General features: G+C 34.2%; 2 protein-coding genes across 5 annotated transcripts in view; both read left to right on the top strand.

Annotated features, from left to right (window-relative positions):
- Positions 1-234: 234 nt before the first annotated feature.
- LOC129963021 (uncharacterized) lies at positions 235-4,102 on the top strand. The gene is made up of 3 exons (XM_056077025.1): positions 235-385; positions 2,784-3,518; positions 3,612-4,102. Exons 1-3 carry the CDS (start codon positions 235-237, stop codon positions 4,100-4,102), a joined length of 1,377 nt encoding a protein of 458 aa, XP_055933000.1.
- Positions 4,103-11,331: 7,229 nt separating this feature from the next.
- Positions 11,332-24,420, top strand: part of LOC129964222 (degenerin unc-8-like) — a 62,567-nt gene continuing 49,478 nt past the window's right edge. For all 4 annotated transcript variants that reach the window (XR_008784085.1, XM_056078944.1, XM_056078943.1 and 1 more), the window contains exons 1-4: positions 11,332-11,480; positions 12,252-12,468; positions 17,246-17,385; positions 20,290-20,597. Coding sequence is in view for 3 of the 4 variants with exons in the window: in XM_056078944.1 (XP_055934919.1) it covers positions 11,407-11,480; positions 12,252-12,468; positions 17,246-17,385; positions 20,290-20,597 (739 nt within the window). In the remaining variant the exon portion in view is untranslated. The remainder of the gene's footprint in view (positions 11,481-12,251; positions 12,469-17,245; positions 17,386-20,289; positions 20,598-24,420) is intronic.

Here is a 24,420-nt window from a genome sequence, read left to right as displayed (position 1 = left end):
CTGCTAACAAATCTTCCCTCTGAACATGAAATATATCTCAAAACTATTATGATCAGACTACGAAATAGAAACAAGGAATTCTGTGTTCGAGCATTGTTGGATGATGGATCCCAGCGGTATTATATTGAAAAGAATTAAGCTGCAGAACTATTCCTTTCTCCATCTGGAAGAGAGATATTTTCTCAAGGACTGTTTGGCGGAGGAATTTCCCCTGCTTCTGAGCATAAGAGATACATGGTAAACGTAGAAAGCTTAAATCGCAAATATTCAACTCCATTGTCTGTTCTGGAGCAACAAAAGATATGCTCAACCCTGCCTAGAATACATGACAGAAAATTGCTTTCTGAGTTTGCTTCCAGAGGAATAAAACTTACAGATGTTGGCAGTAGGGATTGCAATACCGGACCAAAAGTTCAATACCGGTATTTGGTATTTTTTTAGATCTTAATACCGAGATACCAGTATTAATATCGGTATTAGAAATTTTAGGAAAAGAAAGAAAACAAGGGGGTTTCTTTGTTTTATTTACCAGTTTTATTAGAGAATGTAAATATCACAAAAATAATTTATAGCATATAAATTATAACGGTTTATAAAGAATCACAAAAAAGTAAAGGAACATCTTCTTTATTTCAATCACAAAAAAGTGCTGTTGTTGTTTCTGATCCAAAGTGGTATAGCTGCGCTGTACCACTTCCATGAAACCAAAGATCTCTAAAAAGTCCAAAAACAATAGCGGAGCCCTTAAAATCTCAAAAATCGTAAAATTTAAACATTTAAGAATATGATTGGGGGAGGCTTGATCTGCCTTAACGAGAGAGAGCCACTTAAAAAACGAGAGAGAGCCGTTTGCTGTTTTCTAGAGATATCCAGACGGTGATACCAATCGGGACTTTTACCAAAGTACCAAGGTGAGAAGGTGGGACTCCCCAAAATGCACTCGACTCCATCTTTTTGATAGAGGAGATTTCGGAATAAGCTAGTGTTGCATCACCATGAAATATGTCTACTTAGGCAGTCTTATCTAAGTTATCCGCTATCTCATTACAATTTAAACCAACATGTGAGGGGACCCACTGAAAGTGGATAGAGTGTTCAGCAGAGAACCTGGCAATAATAATGTTTAGATAAACAAAAAAGTGTTAACATCACTATTCAGTCACTGATACTATTACAAATTTTTGAAATGTGATCTTAAAAACCTAATTCATTAATTGTACTGTCATTAAGCCTGGAATGTAATTTTGGGCAAAAATTATGAGTTGTCGAAAACGCTCTTTCGGCATCTACGATAGATGGTGGTACTGTTAGCAATTTGTGATATACTTTTTCCAAATATTTACTTCTAAATACCTCATCTTCAAATAAATCGATTACTCGTCGGATGGTTTTGGATATAGCTGATTTCTATAGAGTATTTTGGTTTGTTGAATATTTTTTATTTATCGCTAATTCTAATTTTTGTTCAAGGGACAATTCCTTTTCACTATCGACATTTGTGCCATGATAATTTTCGATAACTGTACCGAATTCTTCTGAATGTGGATATGTTTGTGGGTAAAAAAATTTTAAGAAAATTTACTATAAACTTGATCAGATATGAATTGGATAGTCTCTTTTCTTCTTTTTCATTTTTAAAATAATTATAATTATGTAAATACCGTAAGACATTTTCTATATCGGTATGCCTTTCTTCTGTGTGATTTTTCAATATAATATATAATTCTTCAGATAGTGATGTGTGCTGTTCTTTCAGTGACTGTAACATGAAATTTATTGTTGCATTCGCTGTTAATAAATTAGAATCTCTCCGACATAATGCCTCAACAACCAGTTTTAATATTAAGTTTATATTAAGTTATAACAACCTGTTCTGGATATTAAGTCGAATTTACTATCTGAAAAATTAATTTGCTGGTTTAAGTCGATTATTGCTTTTTGGATTGCATATCTCAGTTTCAAAAATCGTTCCATCATTAGGAGTAAACTGCTCCAACGTGTTTTGAATCTCCTCCTAAACATCTCCTTTCATCTTTCCTCTCACTCTTATTTTGTCAAAGTACACGGAAAGCTGTGCGCAAAAGGTGGAGGCTTTAACAATCCATTGTCATTCAGTATTTTATCACTTCTCTTGATTGTACGATGCAACTTTGTATTCACAGTCTAATTAATTTCGCCCGTTAGGGAGACATAAAAACAAAAACGTATACTATTTTGCTATGTTGGCGATCCCTGAACAATTTAAAAAATTACAAGACAATTTAAAAAATTTCTATTAAATACCGAAAAATCGGTATTTAAACTTGTGAATACTGGTATTATAAAATTGTAGAAATGGCTCAAAATACCGGTATTCGGTATCCCGGTATTGCAATCCCTAAATACATCTATTACACCTAATTGAATTCCATGTGCATAGCACAATTGCTGATTTGCACCAATCAACTTTCTAACTTTTTTCATAACTGTTGCTCAATCAGTCGTTATGGATACAATATCTTTTTTCGGGGATAATCCATGTTTCGCTAATTTAGATTTAAGCAATTAATTAAGTCATTAATTAGTTAATTAATTTCGCCCGTTAGGGAGACATAAAAACAAAAACATATCCTATTTTGCTATGTTGGCGATCCCTGAACTTATAGTGGAGACAGTTTTAAAAATATTTAGTAAATACCGAAAAACCGGTATTTAAACTTGCGAATACCGGTATTACAAAATTGTACAAATCGCTCAAAATACCGGTATTCGGTATCCCGGTATACCGGTATTGCAATCCCTAGTTGGAAGAGATTCCCCACCTATACGAGTTCTGGGAGCTGATATACTTGGAAGCATTTTGACTGGCAGAATAGAAGTATTATCTTCAGGAGTATCTGCAGTTGAGACCTTACTGGGTTGGACAATTTTAGGACTGGGGAAGAAAAAGGAAGTTGGTAACCTAATCACATTAAGCTTACAAAATATGGACGTTCCTAAAATGTGGGACTTGGAAGTTTTGGGCATTACAGATCCCATAGAGAAGATAAATGAAAGCCTTCTTGAAGAAGAAACTTTGACCCATTTTAAGGAAACAATTAGGATCTGTGAAGATCAAAGATATGAAGTGGCTTTACCATGGCTAGCTGGACATCCTGCTCTATATGATAAATACGACGCAGCAGAATCCAGACTTCATACAGCAACTAAGCGTTTGATAAACGAAAATTACTTTGAAGCCTACGATAACGTATTTAAACAGTGGGAGGCAGAAGGTATTATAGAAGCTGTCCCAATAGATCAGCTTGCCAAGGAAGTCCATTACCTATCTCACAGACAAGTCATTAAGCCATCAAGCAATACCACAAAGGTTCGCCCAGTTTTCGAAGTTTCGTTCAAGAAACCGGGATTTGCCTCCTTGAATGAATGCTTAAGTGTGGACCCAAGTCTTATACATAAAATACTGCCTTTAGTATTAAGATTCCGTTCTGGTGCCATAGGTGTAATTGCAGATGTGAAACAGGCATTTCTACAGATACGTTTGTGAACTGAAGATAGAGATGTTCTAAGATTTTTATGGTGGGAGAACACTGGATGCTCGGAAATAAGAATTTATCGTCATTGTCGAGTAGTCTTCGGCGTTTCCTCCAGCCCTTTTCTGTTGAATGCCACTATAAGTTACCATCTAGAACGAGAAAAATTCCAGACAGAGAGCCTCAGGAAGACAATTGGTCATTTAAAAGAAGGATTCTACGTGGACAATTTAGTTACGAGTGTTAATGACGCTACAGAACTGGAACAACTGAAATCGCAATCCATAGAAATAATGAAAGAAGGCGCATTTGAATTGCGCTGTTGGGCTTCTAATGACTCTAAGGAAGATCAAGATAAGCAAAGGGTACTTGGCCTGAGTTGGGATGTAGTCAGCGACGAACTCTCTTGCAAGCTACCAGCAAATATATATTGCACCCAAGAAAAGCCAGTTACAAAAAGGGTACTGCTATCTGTGATCAACAGTGTATACGATCCGATTGGCTTTACGGCTCCAGCTTTATTGTTACCAAAATTGCTTATGCAAGAAGCTTGGAGAGGAAAAATAAGTGGGACGAGGTGTTGCCTGTAGAACTTGAACATAAATATAGACTTTGAGAGAAAACCATGCATTTCATGTCTAAATGTTCAATATCTCGAAGATTGTTTGCTGAAAATTACGATGATTTCACACTGCACATCTTCACAGATGCTCCTGCCTACGCTTACGCTACATGGGCCTTTCTACGATGTGAATTCAAAGGACAAGTGACGGTCAAACTCATAGCAGCAAAAGCTCTACTTGATCCAATGAAAAAATCCACAATTCCACGACTTGAATTGTTGGGAGCAGCTCTAGGCGCTCGATTAGCAGAAACTGTGGATTCTATCCTACGAACTGCTTCTAAAACCTATTTTTTGTGCGATTCAACGATGGTTTTAAGCTGGATTAAGAAAAAGGAGCCATGGAACACATTCGTTGGAAATCGAGTGAAGGAAATCAGGGATTTGACTAATATAGATGACTGGAAACATGTACCTGGAGAAGTCAACCCTGCTGATCTAGCTACTCGATGCTCGGACCTCCTGCAAAGCAAATGGTGGGAGGGTCCCGACTGGCTGTATAACGATGAAGAATCTTGGCCATGTTCTGAGGATCAGAGACTCCGGATGAAGCATTTCTAGAGCGGCGTAAGACAGTTGTGACAAATTTAGCCACAGGAAACGAAGTTAGATTTGGAGATAGATTCCTGTACTTTTCGAGCTATAAGAAAATTCTCCGAATGACTGCTTATGTTCTCAGATTCTGCAACAATATTAAGAGAAACTCTCCTAAGTTAGTTAATTCACTTTCATGTGAAGAGATACAAAAGGCAGAGGAGACTCTAATAAAAATCATGCAGTCAGAATGTCCCTCTGAAATACGTGAGAAATACAAGGATACGATACGGTTTTTCGAGGAAAATGGCATCCTGAAAGTTCAAACAAGACTGATTCTCAGTCAAGATCCAGAGGACTTTACACATCCTACAGTTTTACCAGACCATCCTCTTCTAGAAAGACTGGTTTTGCATACTCATAGATCCTTAATGCACGCTGGAGTGTTAACGACCTTAGCACAATTATGAGAAAAATTCTGGATTCCCAAGGGTCGGGGAGTTGTAAAGGCAATTTTACGACAATGTATAAAATGCAAAAGGCTGACAGCTGGCAAAGTTAACCCAGATCCAGCTCCTTTATCTCCCGACAGAATACACAGAGTTGCATCCTTTCAAATAACTGGCGCAGATCCGGCCGGTCCTCTTTCCTTACGTGGTGGGAGCAAAGCATGGATAGTTCTATTCACGTGCGCAGTATATTGAGCAGTCCATCTAGAACTGGTTTCATCTCTCTCCACCGAATCGTTTGTGCAAGCTTTGAAAAGATTCTGGACAAGAAGAGGAAGAGGTTCTACGCTATACATTGATAATGGTACGAACTTCGTAGGGGCAGCAAATACTTTGAAATCTTTGGAATGGGATTTCATTCAAGCCGAATGTTTTTTAATGAAAATAAAATGGTTGTTTAGCCCTCCTTCCACCCCATGGTACGGTGAATTTTGGGAAAGGATGGTTCGCAGCATTAAAGAACTCATCCGAAAGTGTTTGGGCAAAGCATGCGTAACATATGAAGAGATGTTGACTTTACTCTCCGATTGTGAGGCTATAATAAATGGGCGACTATTGACATATTTGTCAGACGATCCGAAGGAGCTGAAACCTCTTACGCCTGCTTATTTCATCCAAGATATTAAAGAAAGAGAAACATTTGATTTGGATCTGATTGATTCTCAGCATATATTGAAACGAGTGCGTTATCTTCACACCTTACGATCAAATTTACGCAAACGTTTCTACAAAGAATACCTTGGAGAGTTAGTAAGAAGTCCCAAAGTAGCTTCAAGAAGAAAGAGGATTTCTTCGGTAGAAATCGTCATAGTTGAATCAAAGAACCCAAACTGAATGAATTGGCCTTTGGCTCAAGTGATCGAATTGCTTCCAGGCAAGGACGGCGTGGAGCGTGTGGCTAAATTAGGACTAGCCAGTGGTGAGATCATACGACCGCTTCAAGGAATTTATCCTTTGGAGCTCAGCGCTAGTGACCATCTATCTCATCGAGGACCACCAAGGAACTGATATAGCTGCGCAAAACCCAGGCCCTACTGCAGCTGATGTTCTCGAGGAAGTAAAGAAATCTCGATGTAACAGTCCATTAATTCCTGTTAAAAGACTGAATTTGTGAACTGTTAATAATTTTTATTTTTGTAATGTCATATATAAGATTTTGAGTTTGTAATGCAAGTGTGTAATAATTTGTTTATGTTTTGTATTGCTTTAAAGTGTTTGTCTGCAATACAAAAGGTGGGAGAATGTTGCCACTCATTTTATATTTCGCACTTCCTGTTGTCTTTTCTAATTATGTAACTTGTTATTCAGCTAGCGATACTGGCAACGGAAAAGGAATTAGTGTAGAATTTCATCCATGTTTACGTATTTTGATATAGTTCCTGTACATAATGTAAAATAAATAGTTTATAGATAAAAGATAGTTCTCAGTCACAACAAAAGTGAAAGATTTTGCGACCCTTTGTGAACTAATTGTAACCGATAAATTAATCAGCACTCTTGACAAGGACACATCCGAGCACATTTTGATCAAACAAGGCTCAGACTAGTTAAAACCGCTGACGTTAGCAAAAGAAATAGACATTTACTTCCGCACAAGAAATAAAAGTTTGTTTTGGGAAGAGAATAGAAATACACATGACTACAGCTCAAGGTCGCACGTCAATAATTCCCGCCAAAATAACGATCATGTACACGGTGGAAATAATGATAGGAAAACTTGTTTTAAATGTAATTCTACATCGCATTTAATAAAATTATGTCCCCAAAATGTTGATGTTAGGCAACATAACAATCAGGGAAGATCCCGTAACTCAAATCCTGTAAACTCCATGTTTAAATTAAATGAAATTCCACAAGAGTTAATAATCGTTGAGTTGGAATACGTAGATATTATTGTAAACGACGTTCCTATTAAAGCTTTGGTTGATAGCGGAAGCGTATTAATGATTATTCATCCTGATTATGTAAAGAAAGTAAATTATGTCGGTCGTAGCACAAAAATTAAATTAGCGAACAGTTCAATTGTCAGTCTTCCCTTAGAGGCGATAGATATTAGTCATGTTGATAAAAAGTCAGAAGCGAAAAGAGTTTTAGCAGCTGCAGATACACATATTTCTTTTGAATGTATTATACCATCTAATAGCTATTTAGATCTTAAAAATACTTTTTCCAATAAAAATCCTACAACTGAATGCGTTTCTGAAAATAAATCTGAGCGTGAGTTATCAAGTGAAAAAGAATACCAACGTTGCATAATTCCTTCTGTTAATACCGGAAACGAAGCGAATAAACTAATCCGTGAGAATAAAAAAAGAAACAAAACATATTTCTTCTCATTCTGCTTGTTGCATAAAAAAATGATAATAATTCAACTTCTCTTCTAAATGAAAATAAAAGTATTACTACTTGTTCGTAAAGAAATGCTGACTCTGAATTTTATTTACAGTGATGATATATCTTTGTATAAAGATAAATTTGTTGATGTTAATTTAATAACTGATTCTTGCTTTGAAAAGAGTTTTTCTGATGTAAATTCTGAATCGTTAGTGAAGGAAGTATGCACAAATGTTTTGAATGTTTATTCTGAAAATGATTTTGATATAGCGTATTTATCTGATAAAAATATGAAAGATCATGTAATTAATTTAATTTAAAATTACTCTCCAAATAAAATCCACACTACAGATTTCAAAATGTATTATTTTAACTGATGTATTTGGAATGTATTATTTAACCCTGTGACCTCACCGGTTCGTAGACTTGCACCCATAGAAAAACAACATTACAAAAAAAATCAAAAAAAATCGATGTATGGCTTGCCGGGTATCATTGAAAAAAGCTATTCTGATTATGCGTCTCCAATTGTCTTAGGGAAACGTAAAAATCGCGAACCCAGACTGTGTATCGATTTCCTTTCTCTGAACAACAACAACAAAAAAAAAAACAGTCAAAGATAAATTTCCTCTACCAAACATAGAAGATATTTTTGATAAGTTACACTCAGGCAAAATTTTCTCCACATTAGATCTCAAAAATGCTTACTTTTATATTGACTTGACACCAGGCAGCAGAAAGTACACGGCTTTTATTAGCCATGAAGGATTATTTTAGCTTAAAAATGTTGTTTCGGACTTACGAATGCACCTGCTATATTTCAACGTTACATTCAAGTAATTTTTCAAGAATTAATACATGACGGAACTTTAATTGTTTACTTGGATGATATTATCATCCCCTCTCAAACCATTTCTGAAGGTATTCAAAAATTGGGACGCGTCTTACACATAGCCTCTGAATTTGGTTTACAGTTAAATCTAAAAAAAATGTCTGTTTCTGAAAGAAAAAATTAACTTTCTTGGTCAAGTCATCGAAAATGGACAAATTAGGCCATCAACTGAAGAAACTTCAGCCGTACTAAATTTTCCTCAACACGTAATGAAAAACAAATCCAAAGTTTCTTGGGTTTAACGGGATATTTTCGGAAGTACATTAAAGATTATGATTTAATAACTAGACCTCTAAGCGATTTACTTAGAAATGATGTAACATTTGAATTCGGTCCCCCTCAAATAAAAGCGTTTGAAACCCTTAAAAGAGTTTTTTCGCAAGATCCAGTTTTATATCTGTACAAACCAGGTTCCAAATTGGAACTCCACACAGATGCTTCCAAATTAGGTTATGGTGGAATCCTTTTTCAAAACTGATGACGATGATAATTTACATCCCATAGCTTATATGAGTAAAAAAACAACTCTTCAGGAAGAAAATTTATCGAGCTATGAACTAGAAGTTTTAGCTGTTATTAAAGCATTAACAAAATTCCGTACTTACATTTTAGAAACTAAAATTAAAATTGTCACTGACTGCTCTGCGTTCAAACAGACTGTTACTAAAAAATAATTCCTAAAATAGCGCGTTGGGTTTTATTCCTCGAAGTTTTTAATTATGAGATAGTACATCGCTCAGGCAGTCAAATGCGTCACGTTGATTCACTTAGTAGATACCCAACAGTCATCACTGCACTTTGTGATGATTTAACAGCGTGAGTGCAAGTGACACAGATGTCAGATGAATACATAAAAAAATTGAAAGAACTATGTAAGAAGTTACCAAGTTGATTTCGTGGTACAAAATAACATTTTGTATAAATGTCAGGACAACCGTCGTTTGCTTGTAATACCTGAACTAATGAAACACGAAATAATTAAGAACGCGCATTCAAAAGGGCATCCTAGTCAACCGAAAGCGTGGTAAACCTGAAGGGTTTTTACATCCGATTCCGAAGGAAAACCTTCTTCTAAGTACTTACCCTGTTGACTTTATTGGACCTTTAGTGTCAACCAATAAAAATTACAATCATATTCTCACTATAATAGATGCATTCTCAAAGTTTGTTTGGTTATATCCTCTTAAAGGTGTCACTGTTAATGATGCAATTACGAAACTGCAATTGCAGGAAGCAGTGTTCGGAAATCCCATGCATATCATCACGGATAAAGGTTCCGCATTTACCTCCAAGGAATTCACAAACTATTGCTTGAATCAAAATATAAATCACATTCAAATTACCACAGGAATATCTCGAGGAAATGGACAGGTGGAAAGGGTCCATGGAACTCTTATCCCCCTGCTTGCCAAACTTTCCATCAATGATCCCACGAAGTGGTACACTCATGTTCAAGCAGCACAACGTGTATTTAACTCTACTGCTCCACGGTGTACAAAATTTACTCCTTTCGAACTCATGATCGGTGTGCAAATGAGGCATAAAAATGACCAGAAAATGTTCGATATCCTACAGGAAGAATATGAGCAAATGGTCATCGACAACCGCGAGGGCATTCGTGAAGAAGCGCGACAGAACATCTTGCGCCTTCAAGAAGAGAATAAAAGAGCTTATAACAAGCACAGGAAGAAAGCTACTCAATATAATCCAGGTGAGTTAGTGGCCATACAGAGGACCCAATTCGGCAGTGGACTGAAGCGTCGCCAGAAGTTCCATGGTCCCTAGCACATCACAGCGAAAAAGCCACACAAGAGGTATCTAGTGGAGAAAGTGGGAATCCACGAAGGCACCAACCATACCTCTACAGCAGCAGATTATATGAAGCCTTAGTCTACAACTGCATAAAGCATCTACTTTGCAAAATCTAAAATTTTTACAAAAATTTAAAATTTTCTTTTTTGAGTTTTTTAGATTCTTTCTCAGATTGACGAGGACGTCAAGTTCATCAGGACGGCCGATTGTGGTGTATGGAGCGTCATCCTGGCGGCGCTCGCGTCATCACTCAACAGCCAATAAGAAGCTATCTGATTCCCGCTATTAAAACTGTATTCAGTACTGTAATAGCGTTCATCGATGTAAAGCGGCCCAACCGTTCGTCCAGTTCATTAAATTCGTTCATGTTAAATTAGTGTGTGATTCTTGTAATATGAGCCATCTCTAAGTATTAATCTCAACCGGGCTTTTCCTTAGGGCCCATGAGAGATATTTGATTTGATATATAATCCGGTTAATAGAGGCCTGTTTTTCGAGCCAGAGTTAATCTCTCTCTCTCTCTCTCTCTCTCTCTCTCTCTCTCTCTCTCTCTCTCTATATATATATATATATATATATATATATATATATATATATATATATATATATATATATATATATATATATATATATATATATATATATATAAATGAAATCCTAACGATTTTTATCAATAAGTTGCAAAAAAAAAAAAAAAATGTAGATTCTGTCAAAAATATATTTCAGCTTTTATAAAGGCAATATGGATTAGGAAACTTCAGTACGCTTTGAAATGCGGACTAATAAATAATTCTATCTATAGTCTTGAGCTACCCGATTATTCACTAATTTATACGCATAATAACAAATGACAACTTCCAAGTTACGAGCAAATAGTCTTTTCTTCTCCCCAAATCGAGACAGAAAGTGATCAAATTTTATTTACATTCACCAAACGTTTGAGGTAGCATAGCAACCAGTTTAATGTTTTCTTTTTCCTCTAAAAAGGTGGCTTTCAACTGTTGCTTTTAATTTTTCTTCCTTCTTCAGAAACCAATTTGCGGCAGCGGCTTTTTTGTTCGAGCAAAAACTAATTAAGGTCTGTGTTTATAGAGTCACTAAGTGGACACGCACAGCTATTGAGAAGCGCTCGCTCTCTGTTTACTTATCACACGCGATTTCAGTTGACGGAATTTCGGATGCGACAGAGCAATGAAGCAGAATTTCGGAAAACGGGTGTTCAAGAAGAAAATACTTCGGAAGAAAAACGGGGAATTCATTTCTAGGTATGTTTTAACGCCTGCTCTCCAATTGTTTTAACTTTGTTTTAACCCTTTCTAAGGCCGTGGGAAGTATGCTTCCCACCAAATTTATCAATCTTTGTATGAAATTATGTATGTTGGCATAAGTTCTGACACATTTTTTTTAGAAAGACAGAAACTTGGATGCTTCAGTTCTTTATCTCACACAAAATGATGTGTCTTGGTTTGAGACTTCATTATTAATTAACCAAATTAATTAATTAATCAAATTAAATTTATCTAATAAGCTAAATGAATCCCTTTTCTTATTCTAATTTCAAGCTAAAAAATATTTTAACATAATATGACTAGAAAAAAATGGCCCTTTAAAGGGATAACGAAATAATTTTAGAAAAGAGAACTTCTAAGGACAAATTTAAGTTTTCAAATTAATTTGGAAATAAATTATCCTAACATATTCTTTCGACTTTAATCATATACAAGAGGGAAAAAAGTGACTTGTTTGAAATCAGAGAGTGTTCTGTGGATGTTATTAGCATTTCCAATTATCTGCTTTATAGAAAGAAAGAAAAAAAAAAAAAAGATTTCTTTCATTTTCCACACAGGTGGTTTTTTTTTTCTCTTGAGCATCTTGACATAGAAGCAATTAAAAGTTACTGCCTGACGAAGGAAGTTACCACAGGTATATGGAACATAAAGATGCATTAAAATATATTTTCTAAATCTCGGAGAGAGAAAAAAAAGTATAAAAAGCAGGTTTGATGGAGTGCTTTAAAGAAAACCTGTATTTTTCAGGCGTCCAAAAAGAGAATCAGAGCAGCTGAATCTACTGGGAGATTTTATCGCGAACCGGCTGTCCGCTGCAGGAGTGTCTCATGCAGTGAAGGCCCCCTCGCCACTCAGGAGAGCTTTCTGGCTCCTCATCGTGCTATTGATGGGCATGGGTATGGCCTATATGACCTACAGAGTGCTACAGGAGTACCTTGCTTATCCAACTGTCATGCGCTCTAAAGTAAGAGATTATTTTGTATTTTTTTGGATTTGTTCACAGTAGCAGTAACGTAACTATGCTGGGGCAAGATGCACTCACAGAGGGAAATCAATTATTTGTATTTAATAAAAATTTACTTTCCTCTCATATTCTTAGAAATTAAAAAGATTTCAATCAAAAGAGAGAAAACATATACGATACAGACAGAGGCGGTGTTAGCAGGACGGTAAGGGGGCAATTGCTCCCTTTCGGTAACCGCTTACTTCCCTCCCCCCGTCGGCGAGCAATTGAGAATTCCATTTGCAAAAGCTTACATTACTTCAGAACAGTTATAGAGACATGAACATTAACGAATATGATAATTTAAAAATCTTATTATATATTAAATCTTATTAAATATTAATCTGCATTTTGCAAAACAACGATGAGGTGGTAAGTCAAAAAGATTTCGCATTAACACACACACACACACACACACACACACACACACACACACACATATATATATATATATATATAAAATTGTAGGCTCCCAGCGCCATCTATTGAGTCATTTAATATGCCTACAATTTTTTACCTTATTTACCGTTAGTGTTTTTAAAAAGCGGGAATCACAATCGATAGCTTAAAATTTCCTTGACTCCTGATGGTAAGTTCTTGCCTTTTCGTTTTTCCTTTAGTGCTATTTTATGATATTTTTGTTTATATTGTTATTTTTGTTATTGTATTTTTACTTTGTAGTGGTTATTTTCTTCGAATTTGTGGTTTTGTATTTTCCTTTCTGTTAAAATGGTATATCTCTTGGGCCTACTTTCAGGGGATTTTCGGGTCACGAGGAATCATTATTAGACCTTTGTCTGGATTTCCTTCACAGAAAAAATCCCTTTCTTTGAATCCCTGCCTGAGGGTGACCCTTGAAAAAGTCTTCAGGCTGGATTCTTTTTTATTGGTTTAATTTTTATTTCGTTTATTTGATTTTCCTATTAACTTGATTTTAATACTTTTGTATATATATATAATAGATGAATATAGACAGATATTCATAATTTAATGAGCTTTACATTAATTTTGTGAATGTATTTTCAAAATATTTTCTCATCGCATCTTTTTCGCATCCAATATTGTACGTGCCCAAGTTATAGTAAATTTTCGTTCGTGCCAGCAAGTTTACTTACCTAAAACTCACAACACATCTGAATTTCTGCTCATTTTTACAATCTTTATTTAAAAAATTTTTTTGGTAGGTGACTATACTAAAAAATCAATTTATTTAGCAAAAATATCGATTTTTTCTTAATTATTCTGTATTTCTGATTTTTTTTTTTATTAAAACCGTTTGAATTTAGTTTCTACGTTCATTTTATATAGCTTTTATTAAAAGAACACTTATTGGTTCATTCCGAGCGCACAATCGACACAAAGTTGAATACGTTCTTTTTCAGAAATGCTTTCACACTGATTACGATAAATGACACGAGAGTGTGAAGCATCCCGAATTAGTACAGCGAAATCAGGTCTTAGAAGTGGGAGTGAAGAAAATGAAGACTCCATTGGGAAATTATTTCATCAAAAGTTCTAGCTTGAAACGAAAGTAACTGTAAAATTCTTCACAGTATTGCTGTCAAGGAAAAGTAATTTTTTTTGTCTTTCTTTCTGAATTGGAAGTTATTTAAAGAATAAACATAGGATTTGTTATATTTTTGTGTTCTTTCGTGCATCGGTTGTTTCTTATACATTAATTCTTTTTATATAATTATATATTGTAGATGCATTGTTTCTTTCAAGAAAATTAAATAACCAAGAAAACGTTTTATGAATTTTAGATTTAGTTATTTCATTGTATAAAGTATTATTTTGCTTCCGTTTTCATTATCTATGAGCCATTTATAAATTATTATTGTCAAACTAAAATTAGATCGTTGCAATCATTAAATGTAGCTACAGGTACTTAAAGTAACCTATTGTGCCCTGTAATACTACAAAAGCTACCCGAAGAATTAAATTTAAATTATAATCGTCAATATTAAGCAGGTGAATTGTTTGATATTACTAATTTAGTAGAATTCATAAGAATTGAAGTAGAATGCAGCTTCGTTATTATTAGCGAACCCAAAATTTTTAACGCAAAAGAATATTCAATAAGATACAAAACTGGTCAAGGTTACAAAAATAGATATTCTTCGCATACGAACACGACCTTTGTAATACAAAGGTCGTGATACGAATGCCTTAACTACACACACTGACTCATTTCAGCATTAATATGAATCAATTCGTAAATTTAATCAAAAAAGAAACTATTATCCTTCTTCCGGTGACATACTGAGTAATCAAAAATGTATCTTTTGTACTGAAAAACACACGAGTCATGATTGCTCACTTAGTACTAATGAAAGAAAAAATCGTTAATGGCTAAAGGAAAATGTTTCATATGTTTTCAAAATCGTATAAGAAAATTCTGTAATAGTAATTATCAAAATTGTAAGCTCTGTAGTTCATTTTCGCATAATTTAATTTGCGAAAAACCGCAATCCGAAACTGAAACTAAGAATATTTCCCCTCCAATCGAAGTAGAGACTTTTATCCCCAGGGAAAATAATACCGCTTCTACCATATCTTTCAGCACCGAATTAAACGAAAGAAAAAATAAGGTCTCTGGATCGGTTTTATTTCAAATTTATTTTACACATATTTATTACGACATGAATATCGATTTTTTAAATATAAAAGTATCGTCTTCGATTTAATAGGACGGTTTGGAATTCGTGTAAGGGGGTCTGTTGCACTTTAAATCCGTCATGACCAAACGTCCTCCCGCTGGTGTGGTGTGGCGTGGAGAGGGGGGTGCCAGCTCAGCTTCAAACGGGACGTTAATATAACCAAACCAAACCAACGACGGTTTGGAACAAGTACTAAAGAAGGGTATATGTGACGTTTAATATTTTTTCTCTGTATGTCCTCCTTTATTGCTATCCTTCGTAGTGACATCTAGTGAGACTCTGAAAAGTTATTTCAATTCAAAACCGCAAGTCAATTAAAATTCAAAATTCACTTTATTGCTCTCCATGAAGGGTCAAACACTGAAACAAAGATAACCTTTGGAAAGCTTCCACTTGGCTTTCGTCGGGGAGCTAAGGAAAAGCAAAAAGCGGAAGAGTGTTCGATAAAACGATTGTTCTTTGAAGAGAACGAAAAAAAATATCCCTATGAAATTTTCACAGCTCTACTATACTAACGACTTCCTTTCAGCTACACGATATATCGAGATGATGAGCAGTTTTAAAAATTTAGATTAAAAGGAATGCACATATTTTTAAAACCATAAGTAGTTATTCCTATAAGGAAGGAGCAAACAAATTCATTTTTTTTGTTATTGATTCTCATCAGTCCAGGAAGGCCAGTCCTTGTTCTTGTTGTTGCATATTCTCCTGAGCGAGAATTGCAATTGTTCTTCAGTTTGATTTTCGCCAGAGAATTAAGACCAACCAATGATCTTTGAAAATATATTTTGAATTATTCATTCTAGAGGACGGAGATTAGTCAGTGATTTCATAGAAAGTTTTTTTCACAAATGTGAAAAAAAAGCGGGGGGAGGGGGTAGATAGTCGTACAAAATAAACAAAAAGTTTTGAAAACATGTTTAGAGATAATCGTCGATTTCGGTAGAGAAAAACGAATTTTGGCAAAGTCTGAAAATCATCATCGAATCCCCGGTCCTGTGATGAACGAATTTTGAAGGGCTGGCCTACAAATTTGCAGTCTCTATTGGTGAGATTTTTTTGTTCAAGCTCATTTAACACTGCTTGGTCTACAAGAGAGTAACTAGATTTGAAGCCAGGGGATAGTTAAAGCCCAATTAGTTACGCTCCGAGAGAATTGTGCTATGATTCCTGCAACGTTTCTTTGGGTACCACGCGAACAAAGAACAAGCGTTATAGCCAACAGCCCATCACAACGTAGTAAACTAGTTATTAACTCTAGAATTAGGTCTGGTGACAGTCCTATAGGTTCTTTATTATTTTAATATGATAATAGAAACTCACACACGATCTGTAAATTACAGCATGGGCAATGCATGCATAAAACTTTCAATCGAATAGACTATTGGATCTTGATCTATTAAATTTGATTTATATTTACATCTTGAATAACATGTATTTACTAAGAAAGGGTTGTCAAAATTTAATTACATTTTTAATTATTTTTTTTAATTTTAAAGTTTATTATTACAAATAACCCATTTTTGCATCATTTTAAAATTTATAATTAAATCATCTTTCTGCTAATACCAGTTTTATTTCGATAATTTTTTCTTTAATTTTAATAGATAGTAATATTTTAAGTAAATTTTATGGTAACGCTTTTAATTTTTTAAATATTTGATTTATATATGTATACTGTGACGTTATTAAATACATTTTTTTTTTGCTTACGTTATCACTGCTATAGAATTAAGAGCAAATTTTTAAAATAAAGAATATGATGCTGTGATGTGTCAGACTAGATGTTCGAATTTCTTTTCATTCATATATTTTTTTCGTGAGTATCCGATTATTTCGCCGTCATTTTGAGAGAATGTGAAGGAAAAGAGAACTCATTCACGCTCACTATCTCTCAACGTACTTTTTCATCTTATGAATTTCAGATTTCCATTTGGACTTCCAAAATTAACGCTTAATCTTTAAAGCATTCCATTCTATGAGATATTCCTTTTTAAAATTATTCGTAAAAAGACTGTCATTCATAGTCTTACTAGTCATTTCTGAACACGAGTTCATGCCTTTTCTTTCTTTGCCAGATTTTCGCAGTCAAAGATTTAGAGTTCCCTGCAGTCACTGTGTGTTCATTGAATCTTGTTCCGAAACTCTTTGCCAAGGAAGCAGGCCTGGAATACATGGAAGAACTGGAGAGAGTCCTGGATTCTTTACCGTTGTATAAGTAAGTGACAAGTCTGAAATGTTTACGTTTAGTTTTCTCCTCTAGAAGGAGCGTCTCGATCAATATTACATGTGGTAGAGTTTATGGAATTCTTCAATGGATGGTTTTGTAAGGTAATAAAAATTTGGTATTAAACGGTATTCGAGGTTTGTCGTTGAGTGAAAGAGTGACGGCAGTGCAAGTAATGACGTGCCATGGATTCCTCTAAACAGATTATGAGCACTGTAATTCACTTCTTGTTGACAAAAGGTGGAAATAACATTTACTGTAGATTGAAGTATGCATATGAGACTAAACATATGTTACGTCATGACTTTCTTCGATGGCACAATGATTTTAATCATGGGTAAGTTAGCACAGCTGAAGTACCTCGAACAGATTAGTTACACTTAATCCTTAGTTCAAAACTTACTCCTACGTATAAAAACTGCATTTTGTGAAATGCCCTCACGAAATTTGACTATAAATATCTCTTCTACTAACGCATAACAAAAAAAGTTTGGATTACTGTGCACATAACTTATCTATGAAATCTGTTATTTACAGCAATCACTCTGTTTTCTTCCGCAATAAACAGCTTTATATTATATGTTTATCATCATACAACAGAGCATTCAATAGAGAGATCTCAGAATTCTCTCTTGTGGAATAATATGGCTGAAAATTACATTCTTTTGATATACCTTTGATAACAATCAATAACCGTATATCATTTTTTTTGTTTGTTTCTCTAATTAAACATTTCAAAAACTTTACGCTACCACAATCAGTATGTTATATATATTTTGTTAAAAATTGCCTTTAATGCAATTTTATCAATAGAAGCTTGATCGAATCTTCGGAATTATACTTTTAAACAAAAGTCAGAACAAATACTCAGATGTGTCCCTGCATTCGGATTTCAAATCAAACATTGGAAAAAGTATCTTCCTTGGTGACCTGGTGAATAACTTGTAATAGTCGCGAAACATTTTCTTCAAACAAAACACCTAAAGAAACACAGAAGTTTAAAGATTTAATAATCTGATGCTTTAGTTTAAAAAAAGAGTAATAATTTTTCAAATTTAAGCAAAATAGATTTGTAAGAAAAAACAAAGCAAAAATTTTAAAACCTAAATTTGAAAAGCCTTTGAAAATTTTAAATATTTGTAGTATAATATTTCTTTTCTTTTTTTTCCCCGATAAATGCAAAACACATGCCTTATTGGATGGTGGTCAATATCTTCAATTTTAATTTAAAGGCTGTTTAGGCTCTTTGATTAATGAAATATTTGCATACGACAGTTATCCGGTTTCCTTTTTTTATTTCTGATCATAGGATATGATTGAAGAGTAATTTGATGTCTGTTTATTTCGGATTAACGAATTCTTAGCATTGAAATGTTATGAAATTGATGCTCGCACGGAGTACTGCAAACCAGCCACCATTGTATTTGTAGAAGAAAACAAATTTGCAAGATTTAAAATTACTAATACTCATCCCAGGTTAGTTTTGAAAGTAATCTTTATAATTACTTTTAAAACCATGGTAGTAAAGGACAATTACAAAGTATCAAAGAAAAAACAGTTATTTTAACATTAAAATTCTTTTTTTACACATTCTGTGCTGCATTTAAGCTACATTTTCCATTTTAATTCTATTTCAACATTGAATGATTCCTTCTCATCCGATTTCCGGTGCCATTTATGCTGCTTTATTTAAATTAGCAAATCCTGGTGAATTTAATCGTTGAGTTGTTTCGTTTTCTTCTGTTATGTAAATGTCGATTTGTTCGTGGTAATAATTTTACTCGCTATCTTTCGTCTCGTTAATGCCCATGTGGTATGCTTCGTTTTATTTGATATTTCTAGTTCCTTGATTCAAAATATGTCACTATTTAACAAACGAAGTTGAAACTAAAGTTTCCATTTTTGAATCTACAGCATTTCCAGAAATAAACACTATTTAAGAAGTTATTTTTGCAACGAACTACTATCATTGTTTACTAATTCAATGGAAGAAAATTTCTATAAAATGACTAGACAATGCATTATTTCTGAATATAAAATATGCATGAATGAAAAGATGACTAAAATTACATCCAAAGAATATTTTAATTACAGTTGTCATATAACATGACACCGACACATAATAGCTATCGAAATTGGCGGACTGATTTCACTTAATATGGGAGTAAATGGATTCCGGGGTAGTTGACTGTTGGCGTTCACGATATCCTGCAGCTCCTTTTTACAAATAAATCATTCAACTTCCAATAATTTTAGTATGGAGCCGAAAATATCTCAGTTATGTAGTGATATAATAAGGAAATTTGAGAATTTCCTATCGAAATTTCACAAGCAAATCGTAAAATCTCTTTTTTTAATATATATTTGTTCTAGTGTTAACCTAGAGTATCTCTATACCCTCACAAAATTCTAGTTTTTCACATATTTTTGATGGTCTCAACAATGCGTTGTAGTATGTCGAGGATTGACTGCTGCTTTTTACTCCAATTCCATTGGCCATTCTTAGTTCGGAAAATAAATCGAGCATTAGTTTTCTGGTCTTCATGACAAAGTAAGTTTTTAAAATTTTCTAACTTAGTGTCTTTCGCAAGGAGGGGAGGGGGACGTCGGGATGTCGCTTTTCCATGTTAATTAGCTGTCCAATTGCAATAGTTAGTATGTTTATAGATATTTATAGATACTAACCACACTATGTATCCACCTCATGAATGTTGAATGAATTAATGCTTTGGTGAAAACACAATAAAGCCTTGCAATTAGATATAGTGTCGATACAACATTTGTTTCTTTTTTGTTTAGTCTCGCATTGTATGTATAAACATTTCGTAGCAACAGGCAAATACTTCCTGTATCGAAATTAAACGAAAAGAAATAACTTTAAAAAAATATTTTTAGCATTTCCAGCATCGAGAAAACTAGGTGTTTGAAGGATCCTCTGTGCTACTGGTCTTGGTTTGCCGATGAATGCTTTTGCAGTAAAAATCCTTGTGAAACTCTCTACTGCTATCCAGACCTCAATAAATCAGACGAAGTATGTGCATGTTCCATGCTACTCTGCCAATGGAATGGAACTTCAGATGCTTGTCTCATTGCCCAGGATCATACCGGCGGAGTGCAGTGCCTTTGCAAGTACTCTTTCGAGTACCCGCTTCACAGATCACCGCCCGAACGGAAGCCATGCGAAGGTCCCTGCAACACGATCGGTAAGACTATTTAATTTTCGAATGATTATCAACTTTCTACGACTTACATAACTCTTAAAATCTCTCTAAATATTAAGAGTGTCCATCGAACTTAAAGTAAAAGTTCTATTACGGCTCATAGCATCAATGTTTAATCATTAAAGAATTCAAAAAGAAGAAAGCTTAATAATGCAACTTCTCTGACCTCTTTAAAATTCTTGGTGGCCTTGCGGCGTGGTCTTGGCTATAGAACCAATGAATTCCAGATTCAAAAATTCTAACAAGAATTTGACGGCCTGATGCGCATTAAATCTCCCCCTCTTGTGGTGCATCATAGAAGTTTAGTGAAGGAGATATTTGTACGAATGTCATCCAGGTGATGACAAAATCCATCAAATATTGTTCTCCTTTATTTCGACGAAGGGAGACTGACTAAATGACGCTTTTTTTTGTGTAACACAAAATTCAGTACGGCAGAACGGGAAAAGATCAATTATAATATATTTAAAATTTTCATGATTGCGAGAAAAATTTTTAAAATGCAGAAAATTTGTAACATTTCGTAAATTATTAGCAATACAAATATAAAATTATTGAGGTGCAATAACGCATGAAACTTCTTTTAATAGTGAAAAATGTAATATGTGCGAATAGATATTAAAAAATGGCCTTAAAATTTGTTCTGTTATTCTAGCAACATTAAGTATCATGGCCACAGAACGCAATAGTAGCATTTTCATCATATACAGGATGATTATAAAAAATTATCTCGATATATGAGACCGTAACTATCATACCGTTCACAAGAACGGAATAAAATTCTGGTTCAAGATATTTTAATGGAAACCTATCATACGCTCAAGAATCATGCTAAAAACAACAGTTTTAACAGTTACAGTTACAGCAAAAATATTTCAAAATTTTCAAATGGCAATGCCAATTTTTTTTTTAATTGGAATGTATTCTCCATAGCAAAGAACAATAAATAGCGTTGGAAGAGTATCTGTAGCACGAAAAACCGCCAACGCTAGATAGAATAAGAAGAAAAGAAGTAACAATTGTGGTGTGCTGTAATAGAGACAGAAATTCAACAGATTCCTTTCTGCATGGCACGTGCTTTGGTTCTATTCCCCATCTGCCGAAATAGAAAGCGCCATCATAGTTGAAGTAGGTCAAGTAGAAAATTTATGAAACACAACAAAATGTCTTTTCTGTTGTTTATCTACTGTTATTAGTCCTTTTCTCTTTTCTTCTTAGTCTGTCTAGCTCGTGCTACAGGTACTATTCCAATGCTCTTTATTGTTTTTTGCTATGGAGACCACGCTCCAATAAAAAAAAAGCTGGTGTTAGCTGTTGTTTTTCATATGATTCTTGAGCGCATACTTCAAAATACCTTGAACCAGAATTTTATTCCGTTCTTGTGAACTGTTTGGCAGTTACGGTCTCATATACCAGGATAGTTTTTTTTTATAATCACAGTTTCATCTTACGTCTTACTTTAAGTAAAAGCGATTTTAAAACGAAGAATAAATTAATAAATTCTTTGCAATTATCTCTTTATATGACTTAATCAGCTTTCATCACTCTATTAAATTTCTCAAATTCTTTTGTTCTAAATTTTCAGCTCGCCAGTATCATATTTAAGTCTGGCACATTTGGAAGAGTTTCAAGACTAAATTCAATTTCCGGTTTATATCACAGAAAATTATACTGCCAGAAATTTTGAAATTCGGCGATTCTTTCATTCAAAAGTGAAAATTTTTTAATATTAATTCTCAAAATAGCATTTGTTTTAATACGAGACCGATACTTGTAATAGTTATCTCCATTCAAAGATTTGATTGAGTGTTTCTAAATTTCTAAGAGAAAAAAGGTAATCTACACTGAAGAGCCAAAATATCATGCACATCCCCACATTTTTCATTGAACTCACCTAGGTGATGCAGATGGCATGTGATTCAGTGAGAATGACATTTAACTGCTGCCGGAGTAGTCAAGGCATCATTCTTCTTCTGACTTTTGCGAGTAATCAGACTACTGATCTTAGCGGATTTGCTAAAGGGCAGTTTGGAACAAACTGTTCGACTGGTAGGTTGTTCACAATCTGTCGTTGTTAATATTTATACAAAGTGAATAAATGACTGTGAAACCAGCAGTACACGCCAAGGAGTTGGACATTCGTGTGTCATCAAAGGAAAAAGAAAGCGTCTCATCTATTAAAGCAAAATCGGCGCCAGAGGGTAGCTCAGCTGACATCTCAATGCAGGTCCAAGTGCAAGTGTTTCGGAACAACAGATAGGCGGACAGTTCTTTATGTTTTGGCTCTTCAGTGCATCACAAATAACAACAAGGTATAATACATATTCATTCAAAATATGATAAAAGGGAATAAATGCCATTGATAGAAAGGTTCCTATCTCACGCTGAATACCTTACTACGTAGTGTCTTAAAGTATGTCTGGGAAGAAACCCATTCTGAAAGCTTCACAATAACTTTGAAAAGTTTCTCAATTTTTTGCAGCAATTCTTCGATAATGTTACCCGTCTTGTTTACACAGTTAGATTGGATGGATCCGTTCCTTCTCGAGCTCATCAGCAATCTTCTCTTGATCTCATAAACATTTGCAGCTAATGAATGTCACCAGTGCCGTTTCTAAAAAGTTTCTTTTATCAAATCTTACAGAATGTGCATTTTCATAACTTGGCAGAGCGTGGAAAGGAGTCTCTGCGTATGCAATTTTGTGAATTTCATCAAAATCACGGAGCCCCTTCCATAAATTTTGCTACCGAATATATTTTTTCATACAAAGAAAAATGTGAACGGAATATACGAAATCCGCATACGTATGAAAAATATGTATATGAAGAATGTATAAATACCAGCAGACGCAACACAAGTTATAAGAGTTCGTGTAGCGAAGGGATTTCTTAAGGCAGAAGATATTACCACGAGATCGGATGGCAACAGAAACGGTTGAAGTTTGTAAATTAAAAAAAAAAAAAAAACGAAAATAAATTATGATTAAAATTTGTTAATAATGATATTCGTTAAAAGTATTTGAATTCAGTTATTCCTTTTAACCTTTTATTGCCGTAATAGTTATTTCTTTTAACATATATAGAACATAGAAAATGACTTGGAACATATTTCTGAGTATGCCTATCGATTTACTAGGTATCGTTTATAATGTTCTTGTTTTTGGCCCATAGATGATTGATAGTCAATTGATATTTGAAATTAATGCTACTCAAAACCAATGTTTACTGTTTCATCAAATATTTGATAGGTTTTTGCAATTTTTATGGGATATAGAACAGAAATAGAACGATCAACATGTTTGAAGACTGCAATATCTTCTCTTGTATACTTCATATAGGAGAGATGGAAAAGAATTTATACAAAAAATACAGAAAGTCTTATTGTTTATATTAGAATAATAAGAAGCAAGCTATGCTTCTGAAAGCAGATTATTTCTGCAAAGTCAGTTAAGATAAATAAAATACATTTAAATTTCTAACAAGGGGAGGCTACGAGGTTGAAAATACATTTAGAATGTTCACTCACGGAAATATTAAAGCGCAATAACCAATCAATTTCGAGAAAATGACCCTCAAACTTTATGCATAGCTTATATATTAATAATGTGTGAGGCGTGAATAATACAGTGATTAAGACATAGACATAGCAAATTGGAGACCCGAGTTCGATCCTGGACTAGCATTTTTCGCTTTTTTTATTATTTGTTTTTTTCCTAATTTATTTCTAATTAATTTAGCAATTTTGAACTTAACAGACTTAGAAGAGAATTCAATTTTCCTTTTGTATCAACTAAAGTTGATGAAG

The sequence above is a fragment of the Argiope bruennichi genome, chromosome 3 (genome assembly GCF_947563725.1).
Source record: "Argiope bruennichi chromosome 3, qqArgBrue1.1, whole genome shotgun sequence".
In the NCBI taxonomy this organism is placed as follows: domain Eukaryota; kingdom Metazoa; phylum Arthropoda; class Arachnida; order Araneae; family Araneidae; genus Argiope; species Argiope bruennichi.
The sequence above is the reverse complement of the archived record's forward strand: the minus strand, read 5'-3'. Positions and strand labels throughout refer to the sequence as shown.

Excerpts from the sequence above, each read along its gene's own strand:
- LOC129963021 (XM_056077025.1), top strand. The coding sequence starts at position 235 with ATGGTAAACGTAGAAAGCTTAAATCGCAAATATTCAACTCCATTGTCT. Across the intron at positions 386-2,783 it reads AAAACTTACAGATGTTGGCA|TTGGAAGAGATTCCCCACCT; the intron begins GTAGGGATTGCA and ends TGCAATCCCTAG. Across the intron at positions 3,519-3,611 it reads ACAGGCATTTCTACAGATAC|TCTTCGGCGTTTCCTCCAGC; the intron begins GTTTGTGAACTG and ends ATTGTCGAGTAG.